The sequence below is a fragment of the Solanum lycopersicum genome, chromosome 5, assembly GCF_036512215.1.
Source record: "Solanum lycopersicum chromosome 5, SLM_r2.1".
Classification (NCBI taxonomy): Eukaryota; Viridiplantae; Streptophyta; class Magnoliopsida; order Solanales; family Solanaceae; genus Solanum; species Solanum lycopersicum.
This window is the reverse complement of record NC_090804.1, coordinates 30,223,537-30,249,119: the sequence shown is the minus strand read 5'-3', so window position 1 is coordinate 30,249,119 and position 25,583 is coordinate 30,223,537. Positions and strand designations below refer to the sequence as shown.

General features: G+C 39.1%; 1 protein-coding gene across 1 annotated transcript; it reads left to right on the top strand.

Annotated features, from left to right (window-relative positions):
• Nucleotides 1-1,300: 1,300 nt before the first annotated feature.
• Nucleotides 1,301-1,812, top strand: LOC138348757 (uncharacterized). The gene is made up of 2 exons (XM_069298331.1): nt 1,301-1,556; nt 1,598-1,812. Exons 1-2 carry the CDS (start codon nt 1,301-1,303, stop codon nt 1,810-1,812), a joined length of 471 nt encoding a protein of 156 aa, XP_069154432.1.
• Nucleotides 1,813-25,583: the final 23,771 nt, after the last annotated feature.

Here is a 25,583-nt window from a genome sequence, read left to right as displayed (position 1 = left end):
AGCCCCAGTTCTCGCATTGTTGAGTAGTGGTGTACGGTATGTGGTATACTGTGATGATTCCCGAGTAGGTTTGGTATGTGTTCTTATGTAGGATGTCAAGGTGATTGCATGTGCATCAAGACAGTTGAAAATCCACGAGAAGAATTATGCTACCCATGATCTTGAGTTAGCTGTTATGGTATTTGCGTTAAAACTTTGTAGATATTACTTATTTGGTGTACATGTTGATATATTTACTGACCATAAAAGTCTTCAGTATGTTTTCACACAGAGAGAATTGAATCTCTGCCAAAAAAATGGCTAAAGCTTCTCAAGGATTATGACATGAGTGGCCACTATCACCCAGGTAAGGCCAATGTAGCGGCTGATGTGTTGAGTTGATTGAGCATGGGCAGTGTGTCTTATATTAAAGATTAGAAGAAGGAGCTGGTTAAAGAGGTACACCAATTGTCTTGGTTAGGTGTACGACTTGTAGATACACCAAGTGCGGGTGTTTCAGTTAATTCTAGTTTTAAATCCTTATTTTTTATAGATGTTAAAGATAAGAAGCATCTCGACCCAGTGCTCATGGAGTTGAACGACTTAGTTTTGAGTAAGCTAAATGAATCATTCTCCTTAGGGGAGGATGGTGTGCTTAGATACCTGGGCACATTTTGTGTGCCAAATATTGATGATTTGAGGTCTAAAATTATTGCAGAGGCTCATGGGTCCAGGTATTCTATTCATCCAGGTTCCACCAAGATGTATTATGATCTCAAGGAGATCTATTGGTGGGAAAGTATGAAGAGATATATTTCTATGTTTGTGCAAGAGTGCCCCAATAGCCAACAGGTTAAGGCCGAACACCTTAAGTCTGGAGGTCTTACCCAATCGATTGAGATCTCGACATGGAAGTAAGAGGCTATTAATATGGACTTTGTAGTTGGTCTGCCCAGGACCAGGAGACTACATGATTCCATTTGGGTCGTTGTTGACAGAATGACTAAGTCTGTTCACTTTATACTTGTGAAGTCTACTTACACGATTGAAGATTATGCCAATCTGTATATTGATGAGATAGTGAGGTGGAATGGGATTCCTTTATCTATCATTTTGGATAGGGGATCCCAGTTCACTTCTAACTTTTGTAGATCTTTCCAAAAGAGCTTGCTTGCACAGGTGAAGCTCAGTACTACATTTCATCCCCATACGGATGGACAAGCAGAGCGTACCATTCAGACCATTGAAGATAGGGAGTTGAGATGATCACTTGCCACTGATTGAGTTCTCTTATAACAATAGCTACCATTCATGCATTGGGATGGCACTTTTTGAAGCACTGTATGGGAGGAGATGTAGGTCCCCAGTTGGGTGGTTTGAAGTGGGAGAGTCTTACATTCTTGGCCCTAACATTAAACATGAGACTGTGGAAAAGGTGAGAATGATCAAGGATAGATTGGCTACTGCTTACAATCGTCAAAAATCCTATGCTGATAACAGGAGGAGAGCTCTTGAATTCGAGGTAGGTGATCAAGTCTACCTGAAGATATCACCCATGAAAGGGATGATGAGGTTTGGTAAGAAAGGGAAGTTGACTCTGAGATGTTACCACGAGTAGGGAATGTTGCCTATGAACTGAAATTACCAAATGAGTTGGCTTCTGTTCATCCAGTATTTCATGTTTCGATTCTTAAAAAGTGTCTAGGCAATCCAGCATCCATTCTGCCTATCGTGGGGTTAGGAGTCAATGAGAACCTTTCTTATGAAGAGGTTCCACTTGAAATTTTAGATCGCCAAGTGAAGCGGCTGAGGAACAAGGACCTTGCCACTTAAAGGTGTTATGGAGGAACCACCTTGTTGAGGGAGCAACATGGGAGGCCGAGGCCGATATGAGATCACGTTACCCTCACTTGTTCAGTTCTTGAGGTTAGATATACTATTCCTAAGTCTAATACTGTTTATGAAACTCTAAATTTTAGTGCATAAGTTCGTTTTGGTTTTTAATTCCATAACTGTGTGTTTTATACTTGCACTATATGAGTTAATATGAGTTCATTCTTGCATTCATGTAGCTATTTTTGTATAGCATTTTCTGATTTGTGTTGCATGAGTGTGATGTGCATTAAAGTAAGATTGAGAAGGAAGTTCCTTAATCTCAGATATGAAGCTTCAGATAAGCTTTGACTGTTGTGCATTATCAAGGGTAAGTTGTGAATCATATATTTACAAAGATGAAGTTCCAAGTATAGTGATGTGTTTTTGAAAATACCCTCTCTAATTCAAAATGATGTGTAGTGTAATTCGGGGACGTATCTTCCTAAGGGGGGATAACGTAATATTTCCATAAAATGTACTTGTTAGTGAAGAGCCTATTGATACGCTCAAACTTACTTTTCAAATAAGAAGTAAAGCGGTCGTGTCAAGTAAATAACCCAACTAGTGAGGTTGGGATCGTTCCCACGAGGAAAATAGTCTAGACTTAACTTCAACCTGTTATTACTATTGTTTGGTCAATGACTTCCTTGGAAAGTAAAAACAATAAAAGGGGGGATTCTATTTCAAAATGAATGAAAATAACTAACGCAATTGAAAGGGACACTTAACAACTTTGAATGTTGGATTTTAATCAATTAATCAAAGTAACTGGGGTTTATATGTTCCCCATAGGTTCATAACTTGATAATTCTAACTATAACAATTCTTTCCTAGTATCTTGCATGCAAAGTGATAAGTTATGTATTTCTAAATCCTTGGTCCGGCATCTAGAAAATCTCATTTCGCACCTTGGTCCGGCTACGTGTGTTGCTTTCCTATCCCTTATCTTTACCTCATATTAAGCATCATATTCGATATTTGACTAAGTTATTGGCTCGTACCAATCAATACTAGCCTATTAGATAGTATACATTAAATCTATGTTAATAATTTTTTTCCTATTATCTACCTCCTTGGTCCGACAAGTAGCATTAAGGCGAGTTCTAACGTTGGCCATCCGTTAAAAAGACTTCTAAGTGAAAGAATTATTAATACATGCAAGACACTATTCTAGAATTGTTATTTTAGTTAGGTTTTATCTCATTATTTGCCTATGGTTCCCACAACCCTAGTTATGAAGTTTAGTTACCCACAGTCGTAATCACAATATTCAAATATGTGTACTTACTTCAATGAGAAAGAGTAAAATCCAAAAGTTTGTTTGATTAATCACCAAAAATCACCAACAATCAATGATAATCAAAAGTCTAATAATTATCAAGAATCTCACACTAATACACAAAGTCTAATAGTATGATGTCTAACAATCCAGAGTCTAACCGTCCAAGAGTCTAACAATGATCTCTGTCTAACCTCAAAAATGAAGTTTTTCTAACTATTTATAAAAAATAAAAACCTAATTAAACAAGGACTCTATTTGCTGGAAATCTACCAAAACGCGGCTGGGTCGATGTACCTCGCGACGGATCGTCATGGTCACGACGGACCGTCATGGACTCCGTCGTCCCATACTTATGCAATTTCTTCTGCTGCTCTTCTTCATTACCCTCGACGGCAAGTATGACGGACCGTCAAAGGCACAACAGTCCGTCGAGGGCCTTCGTTTCAAAACACTTCAACTCTTGAAATATGGGTACTGGTATCACTTCTCTGAACATCATGACGAACCTACAGGATGGACCGTCATAGACACGACAGACCGTCACAAGCTTCGTAACCCCACACTTGGTCAGATTTCCCCATCTTTCTTCAGTAGCTGCACTACGCTTCCACCTTCGGACCGTCACAAGCACGACGGACCATCATAAGCCCCGTAGGTGGTCTCTTCTACATTTTTTCGCTCAAAATCTCCGCATTCAACTTTGGACAGATTTCCTATAAAATAAAAAGAAACTTATATAAAAATTAGCACAAAAAGGCTTTTGGACACACTAAACTTAACAAAAAAGTATTAATAATACCGTGAAACCACGGTATATCAACACCCTCAACTTAAATTCGTGTTTTTCCTCAAGCGACGCACTATGACTCAATACAATATCTTTGTACAATAGTATCCATGTTTCATCCATTGCAATCATTTGGCTATCAATCCCGATTAATCTCATCAAAACTATGCATGTTATCACTATTAGGCTTGAACTATGTGGGATCAGAACATGACACAGACTCACCATGCACTAACACCTATCCTCTTCAATTTCTCACTAAGGTGCTAACAATTCTGGTATTGCAACTAGTGTCCTCACTTCAAAACAAAATTCTCATTTTTCACACAATGATTTCAATTTGAGTATAAGGATTACTTTTCAACACACGCTCTCAGAAAATAGTCACACTCATTCATACCTATTGCCATAAGCTTGCCCTTATTTTCACTGCCTTAAGTTCGCTATACAACCCTTAGGATCACGATAGGACTTTCTTGGCTTGTAACATAGGCTAAGGGTCAGGTAGGGTATATTTAGGTATACTTTAGTGACTTTTTGCCCTCGTTGACATATTGGCTAAACCTTCCACTTTCTATCATTTTATCTTGCCCAGTTTCTCATATTCTTTCACCTTGCTATTTTCTCTTATTTCTTCATTTGTGTAAGTGACTCTCTTCTTTTCTTGCTTGTATTTCTTGTATATTTTCCTTTTTTTTTCTTTTCTTTTCTTTCGACTAATTGTTGAGTTACTTTACTTTTGTTCTTTCTCTCTCTTTGTTCTTTCAACCCCACTTTCCAGAGCATTCCTCATAGTAGCCACCCTCAACTCATGGCTTTTCCATGAGTCAAGGAACACAATACCCAAAGTTGGGTCATGGCCATAACGAAGGTTGTTTACTGCATTAGCCACCCTCAACTTATGCTTTTGGCATAAGCTGTGGTGCACATGTCCAAGGGTGACCAGGGACAATACATTGTTCCTAGAAAAGATCAGTTGGGGTGAAAAAGAAAGGTCTAATTTAAGCTCAGATCATTTGGATCAAAGAAGGATAAATTTCATTTGGTTTATTTTATCTAGGCTAGAAATGGGCTATATTGAATAAGGTTCTATGATCCTTTCTTAATTGTCTATTACAACTTACTTTTAGCAGGACTAACCAGGCAAGTTCTAGCTCACTACAAACAGTGGACTATTCAAATCTTCCTCACACTCACTTGACATCTCATCACTATACCAGATTATCAGACACCTAGTTCGAATTTAAGACTTAGGGTAATGCAATGGTGTAACTCTATGTCATGCTTAGAGCCACACAATTATCAGTTACTATGCCTAGTCATGCATCATTTTCCAGTTTATCAGGATATCATTTTAGCCATCAAGCTCCAGAATTAAACGATGTACAAAAGATATAAACATGTCGGTTCAACAGAAAAAGTAATCAGTCTTTTGGGGAACACAGGCAAGAAAACCCCAAAAGAGGATAGTGAATTGGGCTACTCAGACTTCACCCTAACACTCACTTTCCATTTACCCCACCCCCAACAAAAAAGCATGCAATTGTCCCCAATGCATAAAAATTTAAATACTAGAGTGGTAGGTGAAGCAAACCTGCGCCGTCGATCAGCAAGCTGGTGGGTCCGGTTCCCCAAAACTCACGTCCTCTACAATCTAGACACCCTCAATAGCATCCTCAACAACAACCGCACTATCAGTAGTGCCTCCTGCTATCTCCACAGTACGGGAGCTAGACGCCCCAGCCGCTAACTTTGATGCTCTCATCTGGTGCGCCTCTCCTCAGCAAGTGAGGCTCTCCTCGCAGCCTCCATCTCTCGGTGCTCTTTCTTCCGTGCTCGCGCCTCGTCCTCTGCTCGACCCCTACGCCTCTTGGCATTCTCTCGAGTGGGAGGTGGTGGAATCTCTGAGGTGGCGAATAGGGCCGCTAGCACTGTGTCCTCAGCAGGCTCGACAGAAGGGGCCTCATACTCCGGCACCCTAGCCTCTAAGATCGTGTTGATATCTGCACGAAGGCTGTCAACTGCAGCCTGAAGAGTCGATACATCCACCGGAGGAGCTGGTCGGGCTAGCACCCTCAACTCGAAGGCGTCCAAGCGCTGGTTAACCTCAGCGATCTTTCGCTCTGTATACTGTACCATTTTCCGCTCTAGACGCTCCTCTGACTCAATAATCGACTTCTGCATCCACGGCTGGATATGATGTAGAAGGTAGCCATTTGTGCCTCCAATTTTTGGACCCTAGCAAGCGGGACCAGTGCCGGTAGAGGGGCTGTGCAAGAGGAGCTCGTGGCAGTGCTACTACCCGAGATAGACTCGACTGGGGTAGTGTCAGTGGACGCCGCCGCCTCTGTAGCCGTGCGGGCCTGGGCTACCGTATCAGCAAGATCATCAGCAAGTAGGGGCAGCTCTGGACGGGGCCCTCTTCATGGAGCCAACTCATTGGCCTCGTCTCTAATGAGGCCGACGTCAACAGTGCCCTATGGGGTCTTGAGCTGATCTACGTGCCATATCGGCACACCTGCGGACCTGCAGAGAGCGAAGATTATGCACAGGAAAGGGTAAGTAGTAGTGACCTTGAATGCCCTCTCGTGCATGACTGCCTGTAGAAGCACGCGAAGTCCACATCGAACCCGACTATCATCACCGCCATCAACACTGCTCGATCCCATGTAACGATATTATCAGCAGCTGTGGGGGAAAGGCAGTGATGGATAAGCAGCCACAAGAACTTCGCCATGAAAGTGAGGTTGGCCTTCTTGATGGCCCCCTTTGGCTCAGTTACCAAGTCGGCACCCTCTCCATCTACTAACAGGTGCAGGGCCATCCACCTCTTGGTGGTCTCTCTCAGTGATGGCTCGCGCAGGAACTGGCCATCTTTAACTATCTGCAAGCGATAGTCGAACTCGGCAGTGAGAGGGGTCCGAGTAGCATCAACACCTTCGTTGTATAGAAACCGTCGGATGGCAGGCAGGGAAATGTGCAACCTGTACGCCCCATACTCGGACCTTCTCCAGTGGGGCCTGTTTAGCGGGGGCAGCCCGCCTATCTATCTGCGATCAGAGAGTCGCTACGTAGGATGCGTAGAACTCTCGAACCATTTCTTCACTGTAACGTCCCAACAGACGTGCTGTCCACTCCAAGTGATGCCTAGTGAAGAGATTTTGGATCTCAGGCATCGTCGGGAGGCTCCCTGTAAGGACCCACCGCTCCAAGATGAGTGTTTGAGTCATCACTCCTTTATCAGTCAGGAACTAAGCGTCGGAGTAGACTTGAAATTGCCCATCGACACACCACCCGTTGGGCTGGTCAGTGGCTGCGGTAGGGACCTGAGCTGGTGAGCCTGATGTAGATTCTGAACTGTCAGCCTCATCAGACAAGGCCGACGCTGCAGCGGTGGCGGGTGCGGGAACCTCAGGAGAGCCGGAGGCTTCCTCGGACCATGATACTCCTAAGGATCCAGACGCTCCTTCTTCATTTGTGGCTAACTCAGAGGGTGTGCCGGTCACGGTGCGCTCCTCATCAGACTGGGAGGCAGTGACTAAGCCAGACGCCACCTTTTTGGGTGTGGCTCTGGGAGCACGTGCAGCATGGGAAGGGGTGGAAGTACCTGGGGGCACATACTCAGGGTCACGCTCATCATCAGAGCCAATGACCATGCGGGCAGACGGGGCGACAGACTTAGATCGCCCACGTGCGTAGATTCTGTCTTGCTTGGGTGCCATAGTAGATAGTACCTGTAAAGGATCAATATTAGTACGAGTAGTGGCAAACAAGACAAGCAAAACCATACTAAATAAAATATAGAAAATAGTATGTCATTGCTATAGAAACAGTGACACACGACGGGCCTGGTGACGGCTCGTCGTGACTATGACGGACCGTCATGGGGTCCGTCGTGTGTTACTTAGACTATGTATATATGGAGAACCCTGAAGGAGTCTCTTACTAGTATGATGTTATGTGCAGGACGGACTGTCACAGGTACGACGGTCCGTCGTAGGACACTTGGAGAAAATATGGAGACCCATAGGAGAGGGGTCTCTAACCGTCATGACGGTCATGCAGGACGGACCGTCGTGGGTATGACGGTCCGTCACATGTGTCCATTGAAGGACACTTAGAAAAGGTGAGAGACCCTTAGAAACAGGGTCTCTGACAACCAGAACGGTTGTGTAGGTCCGTCACATGTGTCCGTTGGGGGACACTTAGAAAAAATGGACAATGGGGAGTTAGGGATTTTGGAACGGACCCTACGACGGTCCGTCATCAGGGTCTCGTTCTGTAGATCAGTGACAGAAATGGTGTACCCCATTCATCCCCGTCGAACCCAAAATTGAACTTGTAGTGTGTTGGACCTACATTTGTCTAACCCAACTACCTAGGAAATTGGTAATGCAAAAGCACCTATATCTAGGGTTGTAAACATGGCAATTTCGAACATTTTTAACCTAGGTTAGACGGAATCGTATAAAAGAAACAACATATGACTAAGAACTAAGCTAATACTAACTAATAAACAAAAATGCAAGATAAATGAGTAGAAATTAGAGACACATACCTTAGAATAGGAGAAAACAAATGGACAAGTACTCGGTGGCCAGGAAGACACCCACAGCAGCAACTCCGACTAGTAGATTAACACTTTTAGGGCTTTAGGGAATTGTGGGGGGAAATGATCGGTGGTTGATAGAGGAATAGATTGTGGAAGTTGAAAAAGAGAGAGTAGTGGGAGGAATAATGAAGGAATGGGGTGAAATTAGGGGTTGGAGAGTTTAAACGGTCTAATTTTGAAAAAGACTCCAGCCGGGTTGGGTCAGGTACGACTCATTAATCACGCGACGATTCCCCGATGACGGTCCGTTGCAGTTGTGACGACCCGTCATTGGTTCTGTTGTGTGTGCCCTAGTTTGAAACTAACAGAAAGATGTACCTAGTATGATGGAGGCATACGACGGTCCATCGCAGGCGCAATGGTTCGTCGATGTATCCGTCAGTGACTGATGCAGAGTAATTTTCTGCAGAATTTCCTGGTGATGTGCCTGCAAATTTAAAAACCCATTAGTAGAAAAATTCTACCATTACTAAAAAGACTATAAGTATTGGGTTGCCTCCCAACAAGAGCCTTATTTAATGTCGCGGCACGACTGGGGACCCTTGATTACTCAGACTTCATCAAGATGGTATGCCTCTATCACTTCATTCCCTGATGCTTTATGCCCAAAATAGAGTTTTATTCTATCTCTATTCCTCTTAAACCGCACTCCCTCCTTGGCTTTTAACTCAACTGCTCCATGAGGGAATACTTGGGTAATCAAGTAAGGGTCAGTCCATTTGGACTTGAGCTTGCCCGGAAGACAAGGCGACCCAGAACTGTCTACAAGCACCAAATCTCCAACCATAAACTCTTGTTTTGCATCTTTTTTTCATTCTCCTTCTTCATCTTTTTTTTGTGGGATATGGCAGATACCGATTGGATCTCACCACTCTGCCTCATGGTCCTACAAATGTTGAAGGTCGCTTCTTCATTATTCAACCGAAATGTCATCTGTCCCTTCTTCATATAAACTAAGGCTCTACCTGTAGCAAGGAATGGCCTCCCAAGGATAATAGGCACTTCAAAATCAACCTCACAATCAAGAATAACAAAATCAGCCGGAAATATGAATGACTCCACTTTTACTAGCACATCATGAAGTATCCCTATAGGTCGTTTCACTGTCCGATGGCTCCACTTTTACTAGCACATCATGAAGTATCCCTATAGGTCGTTTCACTATCCGATCAGCCATCAGTAGCCGCATCGCAGTGGGTTTTCGATCCCCCAAACCCAACTTCTTGTAAATCGAGAGGGCATGAGATTTATGCTTGCTCCCAGTTCACATAATGCTTTCGCAACAAGGAATAGTGAACGCACCAGGATCTTCTTTCTTTTCTACGAGTGATCTTGTAGCAATAGCACTACAGTACTGTAGTCTATCATCATCCTCGAAAGTGACCTATCTTTTCTTGGTGACCAGATCTTTCATAAATTTGGCATAACCGGGCATTTGTTCTAGAGCTTCTACCAAAAGGGACATTGATAGAAAGCTGCTTCAACATTGTTATGAAACGCCGATATTTACCATCCTCGGTCTTTTTCACTAATCTCTGAGGGAAGGGTGGTGGTGGCCTAGGCATGGGAATTACCTTGATAGGTACTTCTGCATCTTTTCCATTACTTTTCTCTGCTTCACCACTACCCTTTACCACACTATCATTATCCTTTCTCATATTTTCCTCAGTAGATGGCATAGGTGGGTCAATGGTTTGTTTACCACCCTGAGTAGTGATTGCCATACAGTGCACATCATTCTTTGGATTTTGGACAGTGTTGCTAGGAAGAGTGCCCGGTTGCCGTGTGTTCACTGTCGCATATAATTGGGCCATTTGCAATTCGATCTGTTTAATCGAAATTGCATGTGTATCAACTTTTTGCCCAATACTAGCTAAATCACCCCTTAACTCTTTGATGTGCTCATCACTAGCATCGAACCTCCTCATCATTTTGTGCAACATATCCTCAACTCGCGCCATACTATCTCCACCATCCCTAGGAGTAACTTCCCGATTTTGAGGAGGGACATAGGGCCCATTCCTGTTGTTTCTATTAGCATAGTTACCCCTATTAAAGTTGTTGTCGCGGTTATAGTTTCCATCTCGGACATAATGACCCTCACGATTGTAGTTACCATAGTTTCGACCTTGGTTCCCTTGACCTTGGTGCCAATTATCCTGATTTGAGCCTTTGGCGCTTGGTCAGAACCCCCCCCCCCCCCCCCCCCCGTCTGCTCATTTACTGCATAAGTGTCCTCCGCATAATAGCATTCATCATTAGGAGGTGGTGGTTTAGCCAAGTAGTTGACTGCATTTATCTTTTCTGCACCCCAGTGACATGTTTTAGTACCAACCCAAGCTCGGTTCTCATCTGAGCCATTTCTTCATGAATCTCATCTGTGGTTGGGTTGTGAGTGGACTGCACTGCGAAGGTGTTTCTCCCTGTATCAGACTTCCTAGTACTCCAAGCTTTGTTATTCCGGGAGATTTTCTCTAATTTTTCAGCGATCTCAGCAAAAGGACTCCCCATAAGATCCACCTGCTATAGTGTCCAACACTGCTTTATTGTTATCATCCTGTCCCCGTTAGAAGTATTCCTTTAGTGACTCATCATCTATACGGTGATTTGGAACACTTCTCAAGAATGAGGTGAATCTATCCCAAGAACTACTAACTGACTCTCCTGGTAGTGCCACAAAGTTGTTCACTATGTCTTTGTGGTTTAATATCTTGGAGACCGGATAGTAGCGTGCTAAGAAGACATCCCTTAGTTGGTTCCAAGTGAAGATTGATTTGTATGGGAGCTCAGTGAACCACATAGCAGCCTCTCCCGTCAGTGAGAGAGGAAACACTCTGAGACCTATTACATCTAGATCCAAATCAGGCCTCCCTACACAGCTTTTACACACTGCCCTTACCTTAGCTATATGGGCATGTGGGTCCTCAGAAGGTAGCCCTGAAAACAAACCTCTGGCAGTGAGCATTTGCATCAGGCTACTAGTTACCACAAAAGTGTGGCCTGTGGGTAGAGGAGGCAAAACTAGTGGCCTGTCCGAGTCTGCTATGTTATCATAGCCTCTGTAGTATGCTTGGGGCCGTGGAGCGGGATTTTGTCCCCTCTGTTAGTGTTCACCCGGAGCATCGGGTAACATCTGACCATGAATATCAACCAGAGCTGGGATGTTCTGGTTCGGATCATCATCATTTATTCCCAAGTTTCGATTCATATTGTGCAGTGTACGCTCTAACTCGTGATCGTAGGGAAACAAGGGTTCTCTTCCTCTCCGTGTATTTGGCATACAAGGAGGATAGTTCTAAAAAAATCAAAAACAATAAAACAAAGTAAAATCAAGAAAATATCAACTAAACTATAGTAATAAGTTCAAGTTAATCTAAAAGCTAAAATCCCCGGCAGCGGCGCCAAAATTTGATACGCTCAAACTTACTTCTCAAATAAGAAGTAAAGCGGTCGTGTCAAGTAAATAACCCAACTAGTGAGGTTGGGATCGTTCCCACGAGGAAAATAGTCTAGACTTAACTTCAACCTGTTATTACTATTGTTTGGTCAATGACTTCCTTGGAAAGTAAAAAACAATAAAACGGGGGATTATATTTCTTCTAAATGAATGAAAATAACTAACGCAATTGAAAGGGACACTTAACAGCTCTGAATGTTGGATTTTAATCAATTAATCAAAGTAACTAGGGTTTATGTGTTCCCCACAGGTTCATAACTTGATAATTCTAACTATAACAATTCTTTCCTAGTATCTTGCATGCAAAGCGATAAGTTATGTATTTCTAAATCCTTGGTCTGGCATCTAAAAATTTCACTCCGCACCTTGGTTCGGCTACGTGTGTTGCTTTCCTATCCCTTATCTTTACCTCATATTAAGCATCGTATTCGATATTTAACTAAGTTATTACCTCATACCAATCAATACTAGTCTATTAGAGAGTAAACACTAAATCTATGCTAATAATTCTTTTCCTATTATCTACCTACTTGGTCCGGCAAGTAGCATTAAGGTGAGTTATAACGTTGGCCATCCGTTAAAAAGACTTCTAAGCGTAATACATGCAAGACACTATTCTAGAATTGTTATTTTAGTTAGGTTTTATCTCATTATTTGCCTATGGTTCCCACAACCCTAGTTATGGTGTTTATTTACCCATAGTCATAATCACAATATTCAAATATGTCAAATAAGAATTCATGTACTTACCTCAATGAGAAAGCGTAAAATCCAAAAGTTTGTTTGATTAATCACCAAAAATCACCAACAATCAATGATAATCAAAAGTCTAATAATTATCAAGAATCTCACACTAATACACAAAGTCTAATAGTATGATGTCTAACAATCCAGAGTCTAACCGTCTAAGAGTCTAACAATGATCCAGAGTCTAACCTCAAAAACGAGGTTTTTCGAACTATTTATAAAAAAAAAACCTAATTAAACAAGAACTCTATTTGCTGGAAATCTGCCAAAACGCGGTTGGGTCAACGGACCTTGCGACGGATCGTCATGGTCACGACGGACCGTCATGGACTCCGTCGTCCCATACTTATGCAATTTCTTCTGCTGCTCTTCTTCATTACCCTCTACGGCAAGTATTACGGGTCGTCATAGGCACAACGCTCCGTCGAGGGCCTTCCTTTCAAAACACTTCAACTCTTGAAATATGGGTACTGGGATCACTTCTTTGAACTTCATGACGAACCTGCATGACGGACCGTCATAGACACGACGGACCGTCACAAGCTTCGTAACCCCACACTTGGTCAGACTTCCCCATCTTCCTTCAGCAGTTGCACTACGCTGCCACCTACGGACCGTCACAAGCATGACGGACCGTCATAAGCCCCGTAGGTGGTCTCTTATGCATTTTTCGCTCAAAATCTCCGCATTCAGCTTTGGACAGATTTCCTATAAAATAAAAAGAAACTTATATGAAAATTAGCACAAAAAGGCTTTTGGACACACTAAACTTAAGGAAAAAGTATTAATAATACCGTGAAACCACGGTATATCACCTATTATGTTTTATGAATAGGTATTGGGGGTACATAGGCATCCCAATGCCCAATATTGAGAAATATTGGACATATTAGAAACTATTGTCTTAAGAGTGTTAGCCAATTTCTATATATACACAAGGGTGTATAATAATCCAAGCTTATCTAAGAAATGTACCTACCATGAAAACCCTAAGCTAAAAATACACATTGATGCTAAACCCAACACATGAGGTACTAGGCATCCAAGTGTCAAGCCTAGGTACCATAGCACATGATCATTTAAAATGATCATGTAGATTAAGCAGTGTCCAAGGACATAGTGATGATCCTTGTGACAATAAGTAAACATTCCAGATGATCCTTCCAAAATATTTAGTTGGGAAAGTGGGCAGCAACACATTTGCAAGAACATGTGTAACCAACCAAGGGGGACCACGCGACCAACCTAACCGAATTCGGTTATGGGTGGTTAAGGGAAGGCGCTCGCGAACGGGTCCCTCCATGTGAGGCCTAATTCCCTGACCAATTCTAGACTCTAACTAACTGACCTAACTAAATAAATAACCTAGGACCAACCAAAAATAACTAACTAAGGGACCCGACAACCTAAGACCTAGTCGGGTGACACCAAACCGTGTAACTAACTAAAAGACAACCTAGTACCTAACCTAGGATGGTTAAGAAGTGTTAGTTATGGTCCTAATGACTTAGGGGTACTTTAGTTATTAACATATATCCCTTAATTAATTAAATTAGCAACTTAATTAATTAATGAAATTTCATAAGCTAGGACAAGACCCTTATTCAATTTTCAGATTTGGCTAAGTTAAATGTTCTCCTATGTCTAGTCAACTTAGGAGGGGCATTTTAGTAATTAACTAATTAATTTATTTAATTAACTTAATTATCATAAGTTGAATTAGTCAATATCACTTCGTAAGACTTAGAATCACGTTCAAACACTAGAAAACTCACCACTGGAAACAGTAAGAAAAAACGTAAGAAAAAAAAGTTCTCTTAGGCGATTTAAAAATATTCTTCAAGGCTGTCATGCAAGGTGATCTTCGTATATTCAATTCTACAAAAGGTATGTTTTTTCTCTCTTGGTTTCCTTTCCTCAGGAGGCTTGTCACACGTCTTATGAATTCAAGAAAATCGAAGCTAGGGTTGTTCCCAATGACATTGTTGAACGTCCACCTCCCTAGTTATCCTTGTTTTCGATTCTAATAGTATGTAGATGTAATCTCAAACATGTTGGTATGTGGTGAAAATTGATCATTATGTGTAGGGTTCTTGATCTGTTAATGTCTAGTGAGGCCTATAGATTTGATTTGTATGATTAGGGCATTAGTTACATGAGTTAAAGAATGTTGTAATGCCAAATTGTGTTTGAGAAGATGAACTTGTTATGAATCGTTCATGAAGTTTAGTTCACTGTTAAATGTCGACTTGCTTAGAATGATTAAATCACTATAGTATATTCATGAAGTTCATTGAATTGGATAATCATATTCTCATGACCATTGTCTAGTGAAATTTTGGCTTATGCCAATAATTGGCTAACAATATTCTAGATTACCCTAATATTGAAAGTTTAGTTTATGCCAAGAAATTGGCTTACAATGTATTTCCAAAATATGATACAAAATTGGCTTATGACTAAGGTATACAAAATTAAGCATGACCAATGTAACTTTGAATTCATAACCAAGGGTATGTCAATCAGTGGGACAAGTCCCAACATATCCTTTCCAAATGAACTACGAATATAAGTAAGTACATTGAACAAAGTTTATAACGTTCATAAAGAATGGTATAAAGCTATCAAATGTCATTAAACAAGATAAGGTGAGTAATGCCATAATTAAAAGTTTAAAAATTATGACAGTGACCAGAATGAGGTGTTAAAAGAAGTGATACAAGCCTCACTCACACCTAGACAATTATGTTAAATATATTCACATAAGAGGGTGTTAATAATCGTGAGACAAGTCTCATTAACATCAAGATGATAATGTAAGGTTAAATTCACATTTCATCAAGTAAAGAAAGGGATGACCGGTTATCCAAAGATTAAGTAAACCTCATAACTAGAAGCAAACTTCCATAATGTTTGAGTAAACTCAAAAAGTTATAAAAATAAAAGAAGTTGAGAAAAGCACCGGTAGACTAGCAATGAGCTTGTGACAGCACATGTAAGCTTCATGAGATGAGGCTCCACCAAGGTGGATAAGATTCCCCGAAAATCTCCTAGTCTATTAACTGTGTTTCCTTCATAGGAACTAGTCAGTGGATTCCACCTAAGAGAGATAGGTATGATGCGGTTTCACTTTGGACGGTGAAACCACCCCTTTTTGGTGTGGGGTACACACTGGATTTCATGTTTATCTCACATGATCTATGTCATTCAATGCTCAAAGAAAGTATTTAGTTCAATTTAGCCGTGAACAACCTCTTTTCGATGTAGGGAAGACACTGGACTTGGTTTCACTTTAGCCGGTGAACCACCCCTTTTCGGTATGGGGAAGACACTGGATTTAATGTTTAGCTCACATGATCTAGGTTCACTATGATCAGTGAACCACCCCTTTTCTGTGTGGGGGAGACACTGGATTTTATGTTAGCTCGCATGATCTTAATGTTAAAGATTTCTTTAAGAAAGTAAGAAAGAAAAAAATAAGAAATGTAAGTTTAAAGTGAACTAAGAAAGCAAAAGTTTAAGTATGTCAAATCATCTGTGGTTGATAAGAATGAAGTTTTAACAAGTAATTGGCTTGTGCCAAATCAAGATATATGCTTCAATATCTTCACATTATGCGAATGATTAAATAATGGGCATAGCCAAATAAAATTGGCTTATAATGACTTCTTATATTATGCTAATAAAGGGGAGTAAAACATAATGGTTAATCAATGGCCCATAATCTTCATAATATGAAGATGATGAAATAAGTGGCCTAGCTAATAAAGATTGGCTTATAAAGATTTCACGCCCAATTATAGTTAAATCATTTCCTTAATCTCTTGGATTACTTACTTGATTCATTGTAGGTATGGAACTATAATGAATCATTGCACTTGTAAGTAAAACATAAGATCAAAAGAGATCATTGAACTACACAACAAAAAGAAGAAAAGATTGAAAAATAAACTAAGGCTGTGAAAGGGAGCTCTCGGCCTAATGGGAGCAATTTATAAATTTTCACTTGAGTTGTTCTAAAATTATGTTCATGATACCAAGGTCTTATGTTCATATAGAAAATTAGTTGTGTGCTTTAAATGCATTAAAATATTCCATATTCATACCATGATTCACAAATAACAAATTAAGAAAGTCTAGTGACTTCACTTTCAAGAAATGACATGTTGTTGTAGGAAGAGCTTTCCTTGATCATGCATAGTCCTTACGTGTATATGTGAATACACCCATACATAGTACAAGTGTGTACTAACCTATACTATTATTATTTTTATAGGTGCAGGTCAGAGAACAGATTGAAGACGCATTGACCCGGTTTGGATTTGCGATCTCCAGACTTTGGTAGCTCCTCTTGAGTTCAAGGATGCTACATCTATCATTCTAACTTTCCACTTTAGTAATAGCTAGTGGATGTTGTCCCTAGTATTTCATTTCAAATGTTTTATTCAAAGATTTGTATTAAGGACGTTTGACAAACTCTTATGATATATTGACTCTTTCATTTGAATTGTTTAATCGATTATAGATGGTTTTTTAGTTTGAGCTCACTAAAATATTATTATATATAGTAATCATATGAAGTCTATGTGTACTTAACTATGATTTAGAAGTTCTAAATTTTCCGCAAATTTAGTTATATGATTGTGATTAAAGCTAAATTGTCTCTACCGTGTTTGCGAAGGAGTATCATGTTACTTGTCGTTCTAGGTACAATTTGGCTGACCTACTGGTTGTTTATAATAGGTGTCATTGTGTCACGGGAGGTTGGGTCATGACAGAAATATACTTTAGATGAGTTGGGTATGAATAAATCCAACACACTATTTCCTCATCTTTCTGTTAGATTTAGAGTTAGAGGCTCCATGCATATGTTATTTTCCAATACGTCTGATTGGTTGGTTAGTTTTCCCGTATCCTTGATAGCCCTAGTGTCAAGGCAGATTGCCTATATTTCCACCTCTTTAGGCGTTGCTCATTCTTAAGGTTTGATATTAGATGCGGTACTCAAAAAGTTGTTGTTTGATACTTATATGGTTTTCATAATCCATAGAATATAGTTTCTGCTTTCTAAAGCAAAAGAATAGTTGCACGTTTACTATAATTAACTGTAAAAAATTGAGAAGGCAAATGTAGTTAAGAAGTGCTTTGACAGGAAAACATGATCTTAGAAAATAGTAATTCAGCATAAGATGATACTTGCAAAAATTTGTTGTAATGCGGAAATACTTGGTAGCCCCAACAACATTCTTAAAGAGTTCAAGGCAGAACTTCATGGTGGAAGGATATCGAAAAACATAATGCCTTAGTTCAAAATTCCAAAAAATCACAAGTTCAAATACCTCATAGAAGTGCAAAGATCCACCGTTGATGGTCACGAAGACTTGCATAATTGACCTTGTTCACTCGTGGATGGTAAGATAAATATTCAGCAAATTTTTGTGCATTCTCCATCAAGATATTGAAATTACTTAGTTAGAACACCAACAATACTGATGATTCTACTATTCGTACTGATCTTTTGATTTTGACAAAAATCAGACAGTTGAGGTGCATAAAATGAAACTAAAGGAATTGCATTTGAACCTTTATCTAATTTTTTTCTAGGCATTACATGTCTGAATGATAGAGCAGATGCATGCCGAATAATATCTGAAAGGTTCGTAGTTGGTTTTGAGATATCAGGGAAATCATATTTTTATAAGAACTAGACGAAGAAGAGGAACAATGATTGAACTTTAATGTCATATAATTGGTCAACACACTTCCAAATAGTTTACCTTTAATGAACTTCCAAACAGTTATGCCACAAATTTAACTTTTCTTTTGTTCAATTGAGGGAAAAGGAGGAGAGAGAGACCTGCCAGCGCTTAGTTGCTGCAACAGCCTTATGGGATTTCATCCAACACAATATTCTAAAACCAACCACAGGTGTAAAGATGTTTCATACCTATAAATCAGTTTAATCAAAACAGCCCAAACACTAACACGACACCACTAATAATCCGATTATGGTTTCCATTCATACTTAGCACATTCAATAACTAAAACAAATTTTCTAAGCTACTGGTCACGCCCCCTTCTTAACATTAATGGCTAATTAACAATGGCATTCTAAGGAATCAACACACCAAAAAAAGAGAGTACTATCCAAATTCTTTTGTAGCTGCTGGCCAAGAGTTGCATGGTTGGTTTTCTCCATTTCCTTGGCTGCCTAAGCTAAGTGGTGAAGAAGATGATATGTTTGCAATACATTTCAACACCTCATTCAGAATATGAAGTGGAGGCAGCCCCCCTCTACACGTGCCCCACTAAGGGCCAGCTTCCAATCTGATTTCTTTTAATTTGCCTTGAGAGGTGGGGCCCACTTGATTAATTTAATCCTAATCAGCCACTAATTAATCCCTCACTTAATGTTAATGACACTTACATTATCCAAATCATACTTAATATCACATTTGGAATTAACATCCTTGCCTAATATTTGTTTAATCACTTGGAACTTAAAATAAAATCTCATTCCCTGGACTTACATCTACTAGTTCATCACGCGCACTACGTATAAAAATACGAGGCGTAACAAATTTTGCCACTTGGTTCCCGATTAAATCGTAAATCCTCATCTTCCCAATAGGGTGGCTTAGCAATCAAATAGATCAAGTAGCAGCTTGGGAACTGTGGTCCAATTTTCACAATAGACAACACTAGGTGATATCTTTTATCTACCTAAACCTTGATGTGCATAGTTAAACAGATAGTACTATGTACTACAATACACGGTGGCCCATATACCACTGTTATCAAGAAGATAAACCAGGCCTTTCCACAATTTTATCATCGAAGGTGCAAGAAAATACATCTAAAGGGTCTATCAAAAAAAGTCTAATCTCTCTACCTCCCAAGGTAAGGATAAGGATGATGTACACTCTACCCTCCTCAAATTCCACTTTATGACATTATGTTGTGCACATTGTCGTTGTTGTTGTAGGTGAAATCAAATTCAAGCATAAAGCTCTAGTTCCCTCCGCCATGTTTTTTTCAAAATTAGAACCTAGTAAATAGAACATGAAATAATAATAACAAAATGAACATGCAATAGACTTAGGGAAAACTACCTTCAGTAATTTCAAATTCATCGATTTCCACTTCTTTTGTTTCAGTCACAGTGAATCTCTCCACTTTCTATTGATGGCTTTTGAGCATTTTTTGGCAACAGTTCTTGTTCCTTCCTCTCAATGTCGAATTTATTGAATTTTTCTTCAAACTCCTCATTGAATTTTGAGATCTTGACCACTTTTTACCTCAAGTTCACTTGGTTTCTTCAAATATCGCAAATCAACTCTTCATTTCATTTTCATCCAAAAAGGGAAAAACCCACGTTAAAAGCACCAATTCTAAACTATCAAGCCAAAATAACTACGAAAAGAGCCTCAAATGAGTGGAACTCAACCACTAATCAACATCCCAAATTAGAAACTTCGTTTGTACTCAAGTAAGGAAAATAAAAAAACACAAGAGGCTCTTATTTCAAGACACACCACAAATCAATTTCCTTTCTCAATTAAGAACAAAGGTAATTTCCTTTCTCAATTAAGCACAAAGGTAATTTCCCTTTCACAACCTCAAGTTCAAGGATGAAATGGTTTAAAAGAGGATTACTTTTTCATAAAAGATAAGGCTTGTAATGTGGTAGCCAATTATAAAGGATATATATTTAATTCAAAGATGAGATATTTAGGCCAAGTGGACTTCAAGAACATAAAGGAAGCCTAAGATTATTTGATCAACCAAAATCAATCAAGAAAAACCAGGCAAGTTGTTACTTCCTTTTCAAAATACAAGTAGCATTGAACATTTTAACCGCTAACAAATCAAAAGTCACAAAATGAGTCATAAGAGGTGTCACAAAATCATTCATAACATGCTCAACGTTTCAAAAACAGCGGGTATGTTCAAAACTATTCATATGCATGAATATGGTCTTAGTATCAACCAACTCAAAACTTTCCCAAAAGAACGACGATTTTTCCCTTAAGAAACTTGTCAACTAATCCATCATCAAGAAATCTCATGGATGTATTCAGGACCACCTACTCAGACTTCGCCCCAATCAACGCCAATCAAACACTCACAAGCAATAAATGATTTACTCTTGAGAAAGTCGTCACTCACTATCCTTCATCGGACATTGTCAATCCAAATCTTATTATCAAAACAAACAAAGAAGCTACATACTACAAATCAAAAACAAAAATATACCAATCCAACACAATATCAACATAAACATCGAAAATATCAAAGTCTGACAAGGGAACACCAATCTATTACAAAGAAAGAAAAGTTCGCCCAACAAGGACATAGTACAGTATGCTGAAAATCAACTAAATAATTACAAGGGAGGAATCTCCAACTGAAAATAATATTGTGTCCTCACTTGGGTCAAGTAATCATTATTTTTTCAGGCACATTTTTCCAATAAGAACCTGCTCTCACCAAAAACACTCTTCTCTCCTCAATTCTAGAGCCATTTTTTGATAATTTGAATTGGTTTCAAAAGCCATTTTTAGTTCAAAACACCTATAAATAAAGCAGAAAATGTCAAAAGTTCTTGTGGACACTTTAAAAGTGTATTAGGAAGTATTTAAGCAAAAGAAATAATCAAAAGAAGGTCTGTGTTCGCGGAGGAGTGTCGTTTTACTTGTCCTTCTGGTTACAGGTTGGCTTACCTACTGGTGGTTTGTAGTAGGTGTCATCATGATTCAGAAAGTTGGGTCGAGCAGGACACAAATATACTTTAGTTGACTTGGATATGTAATAATCCAACACACTAAGCTATCTCCTCATTTTCTGTTAGATTAAGAGTAAGAGGTTCAGTTTAAAGGTTATTTTACATATACGTCTAATTGATTGTTCAGTTTGCCTTTATCCTTGATTGCCCTAGTGTCATGGCAGATTGCATATACATCCACCTCTTTAGGAATCACTCATTATTAAGGTTTGCTATTTAGATACGGTATTCAAAAAGTTGTTCTTTTATACTCATATGGTTTTCATCCTCTAGAGAATGTAGTTTATGTCTTACCAAAGAGAAAGAATAGTTGTATATTTACAGTAATCAACAGGAAAATATTGAGATGGAAAATGTCATTAGGAAGTAGTTTCATATGAAAACATGATCTTAGAAAATAGTAATTGAGCATACGATGAAACTGACCACAATTTACTGTAATGTTGAAATACTTGGTTGCCCCAATAACATGCTTAACGAGTGGAAAAAAACCTTCAATAAAACTCAACACCGATCCTACACTCATATCCTGCAAATTGATCAACACTTAAGGCTTAAGTTTCAAGGGAGAGCTTCATGGTGGCAGGATACCACAACCATATCACCTTTGTAAGACCCTGAAAATGACTTAAGTGAAGATAGATCCTAACATGGTTCTCATGATGGTATAAGGTCCTAAAATGGTTTATAATGTGGGTTTGAGGAAGTGTCTAAGAGTAAAGGTGCATTGAAAGTCAAACGTCAAGGGACGAGAAAGACGTTCAACGACTAAGTCACCTAGGTGCCTCATATGTGGTTTTATGTGTTTATGTGTGATTCATGAGGTTATAAGGTCCCTAAATGAGTTATTATAGTGTATATAGTCAGTTTGTCAAATTAAGTTTGGAGTTCAAACGTCCAAGAATGTCCATGACGTTCGAAAGATTTGCCTTGAAACGACCTTGTGAGACATGCATGTTTCGTCAAGTTTTACGTGTTCATTTTGGATGAAATTCAGGTGGGAGGTGATAAAATCATATAAGATCATTTTTGGATTGGAAACATCCAGGAAAACATCACCAAGGACTATCCAAGGGTCCTTGAGGAAGGACCCAAGTTGTTGGTTAAAGCTGTCCAAAACAGCCCAACCAACGGTTGGCAATCGACGCGCGGTGGGTCACTCGATGCCCCGTTGGTTAGGTTTTGTCTTCTGATACTTATTAATGGTAGAGAAGGGACAAAATACAAACCTCAGTCCTAGAGCACGGACCAACAGGATGGTCCGTTAGTCAAGGGATGGACCGTCGGGAGTCCATCCGTCGATAGTACTGTCTTGCGTGGAGTTCACTGTAAGTTCAAGGGGTGAAATGGTAAATTCACCCCACGTCCCAATAATACTTTGGACAGTTGTTTTGAGTGTTTATGGGTATTTTTAGAGTATATAATTCATTAAACTCTCAATTAAACCCTAACACCTGAATCAAAACACATTCCCTCCCAAAGTTTCTTCAAAGACCTCCATGAGAGTTCAAGGTGAAAATGGAGCTTGAAGATGTTTCTTCAATGGAGTTTCGTCTTCAATTATCACTGGGTTCTTCTAATAAGGTATGGGAGTTCTTACTATAAGGCTTGCTATCACCTTAGAGCCAATTCCAAATATGATTTTCAAAGATTTCAAAAGATGAAAAAGTCTAAGTTCTACTCTAAGTCTTGGGTTCTTGCATGAAAGAGTTTCAAACATTAATATATGATATTATTGATATATAAATTATGTTTTCCGATGAAATTCTCCGTGAACCCTTGACCTTCACAAATCTCTCAATTTGACTAAAATATGGGTTATGTGATCATGCTTTGATATTAATGAATTCAAGTGTAGATTGTTATGGGCTTTTGATTCATGTATAGATTACAATTAATTGGTTTATAGGCTGTTTCAATTTAATCAATTGAGTATTGTATATTCTTAGATCTAATTAATATTAGGCTTATTGAGTTGATACTTAAATCAGGCTTATGAACTCTAGTGTAGTTTTCTATGGGCTAATGATTGATGTAATAATTGTATTGAATTGATGTCTAATTGGTCTTAAATTGATAATCGTGTATTGAATTGACCTAGTTACATTGAGTATTATAGTTTTTGTATTTATTGATGTTCATGGCCATGGGTAAGGGTCTTATGGTAACAAATTGGATGATTTAGCTTTGGATTGAAGTGGTAAGATGGAATGGGTGGTATGCTGCCCTAATTCCCTTTATTTCATGTTAATTCTACTTCAGTTATGTTGTAATTTGTATGGTCCACTTATGGTGGCGGTGCTATGTGAATTGATGTGGCCTTGTCGCTGTTACTTTATGCAATATGATGATGATGGCCTTGTCGGTACTACTTGAAGTATGATGATGAATTGTGTACTTTATTATGTTAAGTATGATCATATTTACCTATATTAGAAGTAATGTGAAATTATGTATTCTTCTATTGATGCTATTAGGTGATCATGTAGACTATGACTATGTTCTTGTATGTGTGATCTTAGAGTTGATGCATGATTTTTTCTACTTGACTATATGAGTCTATGATGGTTATATTGATGATGATATGGTAGTGTATACGATGGCAAAAAGATGATAATGGTTATCCCTAAGTGACTTAAAGAATGACATGTAAAATGTGTTAAGGTGAAGTATGTGGTGTCTTGTCTTGGTTGACTTGGGCCCCTTACTTAATGCATGTATGAAAGTGAATATGAGATGTGACTTGTCATAGGAGGTGTGATAGATGGTGTTGATGACCTTAGGTTGGCTTATTTCCTTTTGAAGGGTAGTTGAGTTGGAAAGAATGGTAAGGTATATTGTTAGAAATGTGAAGGAGTGGTCGTTGAGATAATTTGAAGTTGTTTAAGACCCCAATCATAGTAAGGGAGGTGTTTCGATTTGAAAGAGTAAAGGCGAGTTCTCCTAGTAAAGGGGATGTAGTGGTTAGATGATGAGACCTTTTAGAGTTTGAAGTCTTCATGAGATAGATTTGGTGAGAAAGCACTAGTAATGTATAAGGTGCCTTGAGGGAGTTCCTTGTAGTAGATGGTATGTTGACCTTAGAATGGGTTTCTCCTAAGTGGGGGAGTATGGTGAAGGTATGGTTGTTGGGAGTGAGGTTCCCTTAACTTTTATTTATGTGTTTACTCAAGCCTAAAACAAAGAGTTCTTAGTAACCTGATTGGTATAGGAGTCTCTTGTGGAAGGTGAGTTCCAAATATTCTCCTTATGATATGCATGTTTTGATTGAAGCTTTGTTGAATATGGTATCTTTCCTATAGTTCATGTGCATCTAGTGTAGGTTGCTAATTGTTTCATGAAGTTGAATAGTGAGCATGTCTAAATTGTTACATGAGATTGATTTGTTGAGCATTTGTAAGGAATTTCAAAAGTGTTGCATTGTTAGATTTTGAAACATGTTCACTGTAAAGACTGCTTACTCACTATAACAATTTGCAAAAATTGACTAATTCATTCTTTGCTCAAAAATTTTTGTAATATTGTTAGGATTAATTTATATGAGCATGATATTGAATATAAAATGAGATTTTTCTATTTCGGATGAAGCATGAAAGTTTTGTAGCATGATGAGTTATAAAATGTTTTCTAGTTTCTTGTTGTGTTGTGATTCTCTTAATTATGTGAAATTGATCTTCTCTTAGATGTTTGTATTGTATGAGATGTTATATGGTATCATCATGAGTTTCTAATTGAGTTTCTACACTTGGAAGTGTTTGGAGAGTGGCAAGTGGCATTGAATAGCTATAGCCTAACATGGCTGTCATGATGGTATAAGGTCCTAAATTTTTTTATAATGTGGGCTTGAGGCAGTGTCAAAGAGTTTAGCTGCATTGGAAGTCAAACGTCAAGGGAAGACCAAGACCTTCGACGACTAAGTCACCTAGGTGCCTCATATGTGGTTTCATGTGCTTATGTGTGATTCATGAGGTTATAATGTCCTTAAATGAGTTATTATGGTGCATAAAGGAAATGTGTCAAATTTTGTGAAGTTTGGAGGTGAAACGTCCAAGAACGTCC